The following is a 12,947-nucleotide window of genomic DNA, read 5'->3' on the forward strand; positions in this document are numbered from 1 at the left end:
TAAAAGGCTTATTCCATAAGTCATATATATGAGAAAAGCCATAGGCAAGCAGTAAGCTCTGGGCTGTTGGAGGATTTGCATTCTATAAGCATGCAGCATAATAATACATTTGCTCTTATTTCTTACCTGGGTTGGCAGTGGAAGGTAAGGAATTTCTCTTTGTGCTCCATAGTCGCTGTCTCTGGCTTTCCAGAATGAATAGTCCACAGTTGTCGAGAAATAACATTTATTAATCAACAATAAAACACACAATAGAAAAGGCCTTATGAATAAAACTATATATTTATAATGCTTTATTTTTTTGATCCAATACTTCACAAAACACTACAGACAGTAACAAAATAATTCAATAATTATTAAAAACTTTCCAGAGAATTATAGGATACTCTTTATAATATGTGAGCATCAACAAGGCCACAGCCATTAAATACACTATTAAACACTATCACACATATCTTTCTTGATTAAGGAATATGATTAATTTTTATCCAGAAGTCATAACATTGACACATATCCATACACAAGAGAACAACTCAGAATAAGTGAAGCAGATACCCCAGTGAAATGGAATCATCTGCCTTTATATCATTTAAAGATATTACAGTGTTAACAGGATAGAAGTCAACACACTAAAGAGAAATGTTGGGGTTTTCTTGGGGTTCGAGGAAGAAAGTAGGGCAATTGATGAAAACTCTTACATATTTTCCATTGCTCTCTTAGCAATATGCTCCCTTCCCTTTTCTACCTTTTCTTGGTTGAGGTATTCCAGCACTTTCATTAACAGATCTTCATCCAAGTACTGTCTGTTTGGGGTATCATCATTCTTTGGGGGCCCCACAGGGAGCCTTTTGCTTACCGATGCCAGTCTTTCAGTCTCCTGAGAGCTACCTTGATTCAACTGCTCTTTGATGGCCTGCTCAATTTGGTCCTCTTCCTGTTGGTTATCTTCAGGGGAGACTTGACTTGGAACTCGCTTCACCTGGTTTGAATTCATGATCTCAGGGTATTTCACTAGCATCCTGGCCAAGTACTCTCCTAATTCTTGATCCTTGTCACTCAGGTTTTCATACGCCATTTGTCTATTCTCAACATCTGGCATCCACGCACCTTTGGGAAGCTGGTTCACTCCAGATCTTCCAGGACCGTAGGGGAGCCTGGGCAGAACCTTCTCTCGGTTGTACTGACTGGAAACATATGGAGGCTTTTGGTTTGCTGCATTTTCCATCCCTAAAAGACTTAAAATGTCCTCAACAGTTAGCCCCTCTGGTAGGGCCTGTGCCACAGCACGACCGGGTGTTTTGGAATAACCATTCTTGGAGAGCATTTTGTTTGGGAAAGCATCTGGACGGTCTCCGTCAACCTCTGAGATGTCATCTAGGTCAACAGGAAGTTCCACCTCCTGCTCGGGTTCCACAGATCCATTTGGCTTCTCTCCAGTTTTGAGCATGTCAATTAAGTCTTCAGGGGGTATCTGTAAATTCCTTGAGATTTCAATCAGCTGGTAAATAGACTGAGAATCAAGTGGTTTCTCAAAAAACCTGGTTGCTCTTTCCCCGCTTTGCCCATTCTGTGCCCTCCCACTGCCTGCAGCATTCACTAACCTTCTCAGATAGGCAATTACTTTGGAGACATCATCTGAGAGTTGGTCTTTACTCTCTTTCCGGAGATCTTCATCCTCGAGGCCCAGCTGCCCTGAACGCTTCATTTCTTCATTGATTTGATCATTTTTTTCTATATTCTCCTTGCTGTCTCTTACCTCTTCCTGGGTTTGGCTCTCTATTTTTTCTTCTACTGGGTTCCAATCTTCTCCCCCAACCACATCTTCATAGGCAATGTTGTTGGCCTTGTAGATACCGTCTTCATCATCTGTATAAAGTTTTTGCTCCTCATCAACTCTCTCACGCTTCTGGTTGTTTGGTCCTGTCAGTTTCCCTAGCTCTTGGAACACAGATTCTAGTGTGGCAAGACTTTGAGGAGTATATTGTTCCTCCACTATTTCATTTGTGCGTTTAAAGGGGTTATCCCTGGAATTCTCTTCATACATAGGAGGGAATCGCATGTGCTTGAGCTTCCTCTCTGGCCATTGTTGAGTCTCGTAATCATCAGGCATGTCCATTGGAAAGTTCTTTTCTGAATTCAAAGCATAGGGCTTTTCTTTTGGTGCAGACTGAGGCTCATTTTCGGCCTGTCTCAAAGCTTCAAGTATTATCCTCATCCACTCATCTTCACTCAGAGAATCCCTTGTACTTTCTGGCAAGCGACTTTCATCACCATTTTCTTTCTTCTGAAGAGGAACAGAGATACCTTGGTAGGGATTGTAGTCTGGGCTGTTTTCTTCTTTGTGAGCTTGTTGTCGGAGTTTTTCTATGTATTCCAAAGCTCTGATCATTTCAGGACTGGGAAACTTTTGGGCATTCTCCAGTCTGAGGTCTGGTTCCTTCTGAAGCAGTTGGTTTCGCTGAAATGAAGCTGCTTCATCTCCAGAGATGAGGAAAATTAAAGGGATCAGAGACAGAGCTGCTCCAAGCCGGTGAGTCTTAGTTTCTGCCATGTTTGAAAGATGTCCCTAAAGCATAGAAAATATGAATTAACACAAGTGGAAAACTAGAAGTCACTATAGCAAAAGCGGTAACTGACCATTGAAGGAAAACACATGGCAGAGATTGTTTCACATTAAACTTAGGATGACTCTTTTTAAAAGCCATACATATTTCCTATACAACCCCCCACAAGCTAACTGCAGGAATCCAGTGAAATTGTTACCCGACTACATCAGTTTTGCACGGCATTGACTTGGTTAAAATAATAACCAAAAGACTGATATGAGGTTTTGTTTTTTAATTTGCAAAACATGTAGTCTGTCTTTTTTTTAAAGTGTGCATTGTCTTTAAAGTATGCATTAATAATGCATTAAAGTATGTTTTTAAAGTATGCATTAATAAAAAATTTCCAAGGTGACTTTTAGTTCTCTTGTAGAGCATTCCTACCAAAATCACTGGCCAAAAAAATTAGTTGCCTTAATTTAAAACATGATGTATGTATGTACACATGTACACACACACAAACACACACACAAACACACACACACACACACACACACACTGAATGATTTCCTTAAGGTTGTATCAAGAAACCATGTGGGTTAGTTCTTGAACTGTCCATCTAATTTTGTTGTAGAAACACCACAGCAGTGACATTATATATGATGAAGTAATACAGCATCTTAACATCAATCATACTGAATTTCCTTATGGATGAATCCTACTTACATATATTTTTCAGAAATAACTTGTTCTTACACTGACACTAAACCCAACTGTCAATTTTAAAAGTTCTATACCTTAATAATCTCCAGAATATGGATCTTCTCTGGTCCCAGCTAGCAGGCTAACCTAGTGAAGTTTCTTCCTGTGTAAACACGCTAAGAAAGTAAACTTTTAAAATGCCTGTGTTCCATATTTCTTCTAATAATTTTGTTCATGACTGTCTTGCAAAATGCAATCATGGTTATATTTTTCATCAGCCTTTAGGAATACATAGTAAATAATAACAGATGCTTCAGAGAGAACATAAGTTTTCTTAACCAGTCTATTTCTGAATTTGTGAGTGTTCAGATTCAGCTTGACTTATGTCTGTGTCTATTTTGGTGTGGACCTGTGAAATCTTAAATGACTCATACTGTTAGAAAACCTTAAAATAACCACTATGTAACTCCCCATTTAGATAAACACAGACAATATGTTGAATTCTTCCTACTTAAAAATCTTCATTCATTTTTTTTCTCCAATGCTTCATAATCTCACATATGAATTAGCAAGGGGATTATTTTTTACATGTTTTACATTAACATTGCTAACACTGAAAAACTATTTTAATATTTGCAATTTTGTTGCAAATAAATGTAAGGAAAGATCACGTGTTTGTTCATGATATCTTACTTGCATCATGATTTTGTGATATATAAGCTAAGTTTTATGGGCACAATTTTCTGTTAGCTTAGACATCAATTGTAGAAAATATCATTTTTCACTAGAGCATTTTGGTTTTTAAGTAATACTTTCAGTTTTTAGACCTACCAATGGTTGTAGTTAGAGAAATTTCTTTACCATAAATGCATATTTATTAAAATGTTTCCCATTAATCAGACTACTTAATTTACTGAAAGAAAAAAACCTTTAAAGGCATGTCAGAGAAAACTCTTCAAATGTTTACTATGAATTAATGTTTCCTGTAAGAAACTGTAACATTTAAAGAAGTGTAAATTCTTAGATTTAAATCAAAGTACATTCTAATTTCTTCTTTATATTATTTCAGGATTAATTTAGCTTTGATGATCTATTTCCAACATTGGAATTTGAAATAGTAGTTTTAAGAATCGTAATGAACTTATTTTCTTTGAAACCAGTATCCTGAAGTAGTCTTAACATATGAGTTATGTGCTTGTCTTTGAAATCATTATCTTGGAGATGGGCTTTGCTGTGGAATTGGGGAAGAATACATCATGCGGTTATTTAAACCACAGCCTAACACATGCTATTCTTTGGTCATTTATAAGGTTCAGTTCGGATGACATAGTTATTGCCTTTGAGTAAGACTCGAGGGATTTCTTTCCCAGGTAGCAGCTCTTCTACATACTAAAGACGGTTTCGACAGCTCTAATATCCTATGTACAATTTGAACTAAAGCTTCATAAGCTAAAATGTCTTTTCTATTGAAATCAGACTGGAGCATTGACAAATACAGATGGATATATCTAATTTGAGCAATTCTACTAATTAGGACAGAGAAAAAAGAAACACTAGTCCCATTAAAAATTTACAGTAAAATATTGTACCACCTCTTTCATTCAAACATAATAAAAATATCTTACACAGTTATGAATGTTTTCCTCATGGAAATTCAAAATTATCATCTCTCTATAATTCGTGGTCACATCCAACCTATACCCCAAGATAACATTGCACCCTGAATAAAAGGAAAAGCCTGTACTCAGGATAATTCTAATTTTACTCTCCTGGGACTAAAACTGGGAAATAACAACGTAAGCCCTTTCAGAGAGTATCAATTCAGAAAATAATTTTAGACAATTTATTCATTTTGAGCTCTTGTAAATGTCAAAGAAAATAAGAAAAACTAGTTCCAAAATTGGTTGCCTCTATGACTAATGTGTTTAACAGCCCTTGAATGATTGGAAACCTACTGCTAAGAATATTAAACATATAAATTATATCTCTGGCTTTGTATCTAGTTCTAGAGAACAAACAATACATTAAGGAAAGAAACAAAATATCAGGCTTAGTTAACTTTACATTAATATGGGTATTGACACTAAAATCCTTAACTTTTTCACACTTCTTACATATGGTTATCTAAATAGCATAATGGTTATAAATATCCAACAGCAAATGGTATACATCATAGATTCAATTCTATATGTAAATATAGATTTATCTATATATAAGTATATGTCCTTGTATTGGTTGAAGAGCAGCAGGTTGCTATTCAGTTATTCTATAGATAAAAGGTTGCCAAAAGGTCTTTTTATTCTCAGCTAGGATTTAAGGAAAGAACACGCAGTTTAGAACTTTCCAGTAAATCGAAGGAAAAGCAGCCTTACCCGTTTTTTATACGGGGCAGAGAAGGTCCACAGCATGTCCTTCCCAGTCCGCCTGGTGAGCTGCTCGGGCCGTTTCAGCACCCGGACAGCTCCTCGGCTTATAGGGAGCCGCCGCGCCTGACTCCGCACTGCCACACTGACGTCACCCGGCTCAGCCACAAACCCGAGCATAGGCGAGTTTTTTCAAAGAACCCGAGAGAAAATAATCACTTTATATATTTAAGGGGGGAAAAAATGCTGCATGCTTACGCCACCTGTCTTTTTGTGGCAAAAATTGCAGTTTTCTTTTCTTCTTTCATCAAAATTTTTGAGACTGGTTCTGCACAATTTCCCTTAGAAAGAACGAAATCTGTCAAGCAGACGGCTAATTGAAACGTAATCTCATCTATGTTCTAATATCTTGTGATAAGTGTTTCCTGTTGCTGTTGTTTTTGTCGTTACTTTAAAAAGTTTTACACACAAGGACTTTTTTTCTTCATTGCCCACAAGGAAATTACATTACCTAAGTTCCCTGGTATACTCTGAAAGGAATGGAAGGCACATTATTATAATGAAAAGTCGTATTTTGTATCACGACCACAAGCAGCATTAGTTTTAAATTCACATGTATTTGAATAAAAAAGAAAGTTTTCTTTTTCTTTTTCTTTTCTTCTTTCTTTCTTTTTTTTTTTTTTTTTTTTTTTTTTTTTTTTTTTGGTTTCTGTTTGAGAGTACACTTTAAAGTTCTAATGAGTTGGAATCTTGTTTTAGAGCTTCAATATAGTTTTGAAGTGGGTAGTCATAAGATTTCAGGTCTAGTACCCAATAATTTTCTATGAATCTGTCATTATCTTTTACAATACCTGTCTCAAAAAGGGAAGCTCAGAAGTTGAGTGTTAATGAAAAAACTTCCATTAAGTGAAAAACGGATTCTTTTACTGTTAGAGAAAAATGTGATACGTATGTAATGGGAATTCATTTGCAATTGAAAGCAAGTTGAGCTATAAATATTTTTTCCTTTTCTATGGAATCAGATGAATTGAATACCTTCCATACACATGACTAATCCAGGGAATAATATACCAATTAACTCCCAACCTCTCGTATTTGTAATTCATGACCATTGCTCTGCTTTGCCAGATAATATGATTATATATTTTAATAATTTATATAAGTCTAAATTTTTAACTATTTTATTAAAGATGTGAGTTTTTAAAAACTGTATGTTTTGAAATATACTTTAAGTATGAAAAAAATCTTGCCATATAAGAGATGCCTTTATAGCTCTGTTCAATGAATAATCAGCCACTGATTTATCCATTCAATAATTTGTAATGCCTATTAAGTGCCAGATACATAGATGAATTATATACATGTGTTAGCTTTTATATGATACCATATATATATACATATATATATATATATACACACACACATATATATGATAGCTTTTTATCACATCATATATATGGCTATATATATATATATATATATATATATGCTTTTGAGGATTCTTTAGTTTATTTAGTCTAGTGGGGACGACAGGCAAACAGATTATTTTGATATAAATTGGAAAGCACTAAGAAAGAGGTTAGCCAGCGGTATTTGGGAAGCACTGTGGACAGCCGTGTCATTCCTTCTAGAAATTCAAAGGAAAAACTCATGGGTAAGAAACCTCCTGGGAAAAGAAGACTTTACTAAGATATTTCATTATCAGGTTTTATTAAAGTGATTTCTAACTATCTTAGATAAACCACAGAACTCTTGAAATCCTCAAGGAGACAGGAATCGTTTAAAATATTAGGGAAAAAAACCTCCGGAAAAATAACCCTTGATTTTCCTTCCTTGCTCTCCTATTGAAAATATTTGATTTTTCTAAATGACCAGAAGCACTATCATCTGTGGATTGACATGGAAGTCATACAGCTCAGATGGGAATCTTATGGCCAATTCATCCAATAGTTTTATGCTTCATAATGAGTTTTTAGAGCAAGGTCAAGTGCTAGGTTTAATAGAAAGGGTTGAAAATCCCATTTCTCAACTACCGTCTCAATGATATCAGCTCTTTTGCTGATGTTTTTGTTAGCTTTACACATAAAAACATTTTCTTTAACCTTGACAAATATTTAAGCCACTCTGAGTTTGACCTAATTTGCTTTCCAGTAGCTCTGCGTGGCCAGCTGAACTAACCAGTATCAATATTTCCCCAGAAAATTCTGCAAGCTTACTCTTAAAGGGTTGAATTAGTTCAACATATGTCTCAACAGCTCTCAAGGAGTCACTCTTGACCAGGCTAGTACATAAATATGGAATTGAACCCTTTTGGTAAGGACCGGAAACTAAGATCCCAAAGTCAATCTCTTTCCTGAGGTTAATCACCCAATATCCATATAAACCTTCATTCAAAAACTCCAAGTAGAATTGAGATGTCAGAAGGAAGCTGCTGGGATGGACTGGCTTCATCAGCTACAGGTGTGGGTAGAGTAATGAGCCATATGTGGGTAACTGAATTTCTGCCTCTGTATGATACTATGATAAATACATATCATGTATACAGTTCCAGGATGTTCCAAGCACTGTACTTGGAATTCTACAACCTGATTTGATGCTCGTGACAACTGTGAAAGATAGTTGTTTTTATCTCCATTTTGCAGATGATGAAACTGAAATTCAGAAATAAATAAGTTGGCCACTGTTTCCTCATTCATAACTGGTAGAGGTGTGATTTGAACCTAGTTCTTTCCAAAGGCATTTCCATAATAAAGACTGTGATTGAGGCACTCTGCCAGGTTATCAAGATAGAGAAATGAATATGGCAGGAATCCAACCCTTAAAGATCCAAGTCTAGAATGTAGTCACTTTGACAAAAGTCCTTAGGGGTTGTCCCAATTGCTTTTTGTGGTCACTGTCCAGATGGCCTAGGCCCAGACTCCCATCTGGGGAAACTAAAATGGAAAACAAGAGTCAACATTAGATCACTTCATTGATGCTGTGTGGCATATTATAATGTCTTTTAAACAAGAGAGTAGTTATTGAATTTGGAAAATTCTATGCACCAGCAGGCTGTGTTCTATAGATTTTTCAATTTTTCGATTTTTTAATATTTAACATATCTCTAGAAAACATTCAATTTTTTGCCAGTAGTTTTTGTTCTAAAGGAAACTATTTGCTCAAATAGAGATCTATTTGAAGAAGTTCAAAGGTAATATGTAGAGAGAAAGCAGTGTTGCTGTTGATGTGAAGTCTTTTAGAGCATGTACAATATATTACAGATAACCGATAAATCTTTCTATTACTAAGCCTGAGATAAAATCATTTTAAAGGTTCCTTACAAAATTTTAATCTTCTGTTAGGTCCAAATTGCCAACTATCATTGCCTCTGAGAAACAAAGCTTTATATCTGGACCATTTTCAAAATAATTATGTACCATGTATGGTAATAGTTCTCACTAAATTAGCTTGGATCCTTACCATGTGCTGTGAAGATAAAGCCAATCATTCACAATTCAAATCTAAGTAATCAGAATGGGCTAATTTGTTTTTATGATCAGATTTTCTTAAATCTTAGCCATTTCATTCTTCGTTACTCAATTTCATATTTCATTTAGACCAGACTTTGATTTTGTCATTTGTACAAGCACTCTTAGTTATCCCTCAATTCGAAATGTATCTCTCCTCCACTCCATTACACTTCCCATTTTGTTTCAATTTGTATGAAAGCAACTAAGATAGAGAAGCCAATGTGTCTTCTGGCTCCTCTTTGTGTCATCTCCTTCTCCCCCATCTCTTAATTCCCTCATTGTTCTCTCCCTTGGAAGATAAGACTCCTGGCGGAGTCCCGTCTGAAGGTCCGGGCTGTTTCTCATTGCTCATTCCTCACATGTCTGCCTCCCTTCTCTTCTGTTTACTCCTCCTTCTTTATACTCCTGTTTACTCTTTGCCTCCCTGGTTCCAAAATTTATTTAAGCTTCTTCCTCTTAGTTATAGTATACTTTCTTTATTAATAAATGTCCCTGTCGTAAGATGAATTTTTTTTCAAAAAAAGCTCACTATCAAAGAAGAATGAAATGTTTTTCTACTTCCCTTGCAAAGGCAGAGCCTGCCAAATTGCTTTCAGAGAACATATAAATCAGAAACTGGGTGTGCTTAATACTGTAACTATCTAGTTTCTCAGACAAAATTCACTAGTTCTGGGAGGCAGGAACTCTGTTTTCTACCACTGTACCCTCACACTGACCCCATTGCCTTAGACTGAATGGCTGGCCCAAATGATGCTGTCTTGAATTGAGCTAAGATGTCTTCATTCCTACTATCAAAGCTCCATTTTGGAAAGTTTTCATCCTCTCAGAGTGTGGTTAGACAAATGAACTGCCTGATTCATGTGAGCTCCAGGCACTGCTAACAAATTATGCTGATATTTTTTTTAAGGAGATTTTCTTTCACTATATTTTTCTACTGTTTCCCTTATTTTGTAAAACATTTTCCTGGTATTTGAGTTAAAATTTGAAATTGCACGTAAGAAAAATGAGCCATTTATAATTCTAGTATTTGTTTATTCTTTGTTTTGGGGGGTGGTAGTTCTTCTTCTTCTTCTTCTTCTTCTTCTTCTTCTTCTTCCTCCTCCTCTCCTTCCTCTTCCTCTTCCCCCTCCTTCCCCTTCCTCTTCCTCCCCTTCTCCTCCTTCTCCTTCTCCTTCTGCCTCTCCTTCTTATCAAGGTACCACATTATTGGTGGCCCTAGATAAACTACGTAACATTTAAGGCCTCTTCTAACCCTTGGACACCATGCCTCTTCTCTTTGTGAAATGGGATTTGGCTGTGAAATTATTTTTGCATTTGCCTACTAGGTACTAAAATATGATTTTTCCCATAAATCCTCAATGACAGCCACTTAGATAAATTTAGGCTTTCTTTTCCATTGCCTTTGGATTCTAGAACCATCTGGTGATTGGAGGAAAAGAAAGTACCATTTCCTTAATCTAATGCCATGCATGTCTGAGCATCTGCTCCCTCAGTGGATTTTGGGAAAAGAAGTTTGTGCCCTAGAAGTTAATTACTTTGTTTAAAACAACACTGAATGTCTCAATCTTTCAGATTCTCCCGGCATAATTGTTTTGTGAATCAACATTTTGAGTGCATACATGCAAACATTTTAACAAGGATATTTTCTGTTTGGAAATCATCCAAGTACACATTTTTATGCCTCCTTTTAACCAGAAGCCCAAGGAGTTGCATGAGAGTCTTCAAGGTCAAAGTTTAGCATCATTATGGTCAAGTTTAGCATTGTGTCTTCAGGGCTCCCGCTGATTCACCAGATGACTTTCACAGTTCACGTAGTCTTTTTTGGGAGTTCAGAGTGCTATTTTGGTAAAACGAGTATATCACTTCTGGAGGCAGGGCACTCCCATGTGTAATATGAAGTCGGGAATTGAAAACAGGCTCCCCAACCTAAAATCTCCTCCCCCAAAGAAAGCCACTGAGGCTGTATCCCACAAATCAGGCAATTTTTTTTTTCTTGAACTTTCAGTATGGAGTCTAGGAAATAGCACACAAATCAAATCATCTACGACTTTGACACTGAAGAAAGGAGGATATGCTACAGGTAAGGGGATTTACAGTGACAGTGCCGTGATTCTCTCTGTGGTTCCAGATCAATAACATCAGCCATCACCTGGAGAATAGCAACGCAAATTCTCAGACCCCACTCAGATCTATCAAATCAGAAACGTTGGGGACGGATCCTAGTGATTGAGGTCCTATTACCCCTCTATGTGATTCTGATGGATCCTAAGTTTTGATAGACAGAGAATTACAGCATAAGAAAGCAAGCCTGAGAAAAAGACTATACAGTGAACCCCGAGAATCCTCAAAAGCCAGAACAAAGACTGTAGACTAGAGGTAGGAACCCTGAAAGTGGGGGGTGTAGGGGGAAAGACTGAAGTAAAAAACAACAAAGAGAGACATGATTGATAAAGTTCCAGTTTGGTTTTAACCAGCCCCTTTTGGAGTACTCTAAACTACTTCGAGTCCCATAAGCAAACATTAGCAGAATGAAATGCATCTGTACCAGTTGTCCTTTGTGAGTATTTGGAAAAGTTGCTTCAGTAGCTTTAAACATGAGGAAATGAAATATCCCCATTATTGCTGCCCAAGGCGCTTAGAACTAGAAGCAGTGACTCCAGGGCCATTTCATAAATCACATCTGATATAAAGAAGAATACTAAAAATATGATTAGTTAAGAGAAGTCATATCAATACTACAATTCTCTGTCTCCTTCAAAAGATATGGTTATTTCCATACCTTTCTTAGATGGCATAATGAAACGCTAATTTTTCCATTTCTTACATCTTTAAACTTTCCTCATATCCCAACTTCTCATTAAACATAAAGCTAGATTTAAATGTGAATACATTTGACCTTTCCTACAGCTTTTCTAGAGACTTGCTCACCAGTCCATTATTTACTCTTATTATGAAAATGCTGCTGACATTTGTAAAGAACATCTTTTTCTCAGCTTAAAAAGATTTCATTTTAAATTGAATCTTGAATAAATACAGTTGAGTTTATCGGAGTACAAACTAGCTTATAGATTATTATGATTGGAAAGGCACATCTACTCTAACCTAGTCTATTTCATCTATTCCGTCACATTTATAACAACAACTTTCCAGCATATACTTAAATACCTCCAATGGCAAGCAACTCATTACCTTATGATTTCACTTGTTCCATCTTTGAACAACTTTATTATTAAATTTTGGGTCATTTCCCTTGTACTGGCCTGACGTATGAACTTTCGTAGGCTTGACCATGGATGCTAGAACTCCAGGGCTCCATAGAGCTGGTCTCAGTCCTCTTCCCTATGATGAGAATTGTGCCTCCCCACCCCCCTCCCCCCACCCCCGTGTTTTTCCCAAGTGAAACTGCTTGACTGAATTTTCTTCATGAGTCCTCATTCTGGTCCCCCATCCCCAAAGCACATCTTTGTCCTAATTCAAGACTCCAAACAGCATCTAACTCAGAGCAAACATCCTTTATCCTATCTCTCTCCCTAGGAAATCTCCCCAACCCCACTGCTTCTCCCATTCAACCTCTTACTTCCAAGGAAGCTCAGTTACCCTTTCTTCTGGAGAAGCGTCTCTGACTTCTTTGACACGGCAAATTCTCTCCAGAATATTCTCTCATGGGCCACATATCTTTCCTGGTTAGAACTTATTGCAGTTGTAATGTAGTATTTATTTGTAAGATTCTTAAGACTGTTCTCTTCCCCGTTGATTATAATCTCTTTGAGGACATGAGGTCAGGGATCTCGTTTTGTTTCTTTCACTCTATACCCCAAAGCCATCCAAAC

General features: G+C 36.6%; 1 protein-coding gene across 1 annotated transcript; it reads right to left on the reverse strand.

Annotated features, from left to right (window-relative positions):
- Positions 1-278: 278 nt before the first annotated feature.
- Positions 279-5,749, reverse strand: SCG2 (secretogranin II). The gene is made up of 2 exons (XM_006935628.4): positions 5,618-5,749; positions 279-2,566 (listed from the first exon to the last, which is right to left on the reverse strand). Exons 1-2 carry the CDS (start codon positions 5,651-5,653, stop codon positions 695-697), a joined length of 1,908 nt encoding a protein of 635 aa, XP_006935690.3. The 5' UTR covers positions 5,654-5,749; the 3' UTR covers positions 279-694.
- Positions 5,750-12,947: the final 7,198 nt, after the last annotated feature.

The sequence above is a fragment of the Felis catus genome, chromosome C1 (genome assembly GCF_018350175.1).
Source record: "Felis catus isolate Fca126 chromosome C1, F.catus_Fca126_mat1.0, whole genome shotgun sequence".
NCBI lineage: Eukaryota > Metazoa > Chordata > Mammalia > Carnivora > Felidae > Felis > Felis catus.

What these genes read in the sequence shown, in the direction of transcription:
- SCG2 (XM_006935628.4), bottom strand. Translation starts at nt 5,653, where the DNA reads ATGCTGTGGACCTTCTCTGCCCCGTATAAAAAACGG. An exon ending in CTGCCCCGTATAAAAAACGG is followed by an intron (nt 2,567 to 5,617) that starts GTAAGGCTGCTT and finishes TCTATGCTTTAG; the next exon opens with GGACATCTTTCAAACATGGC.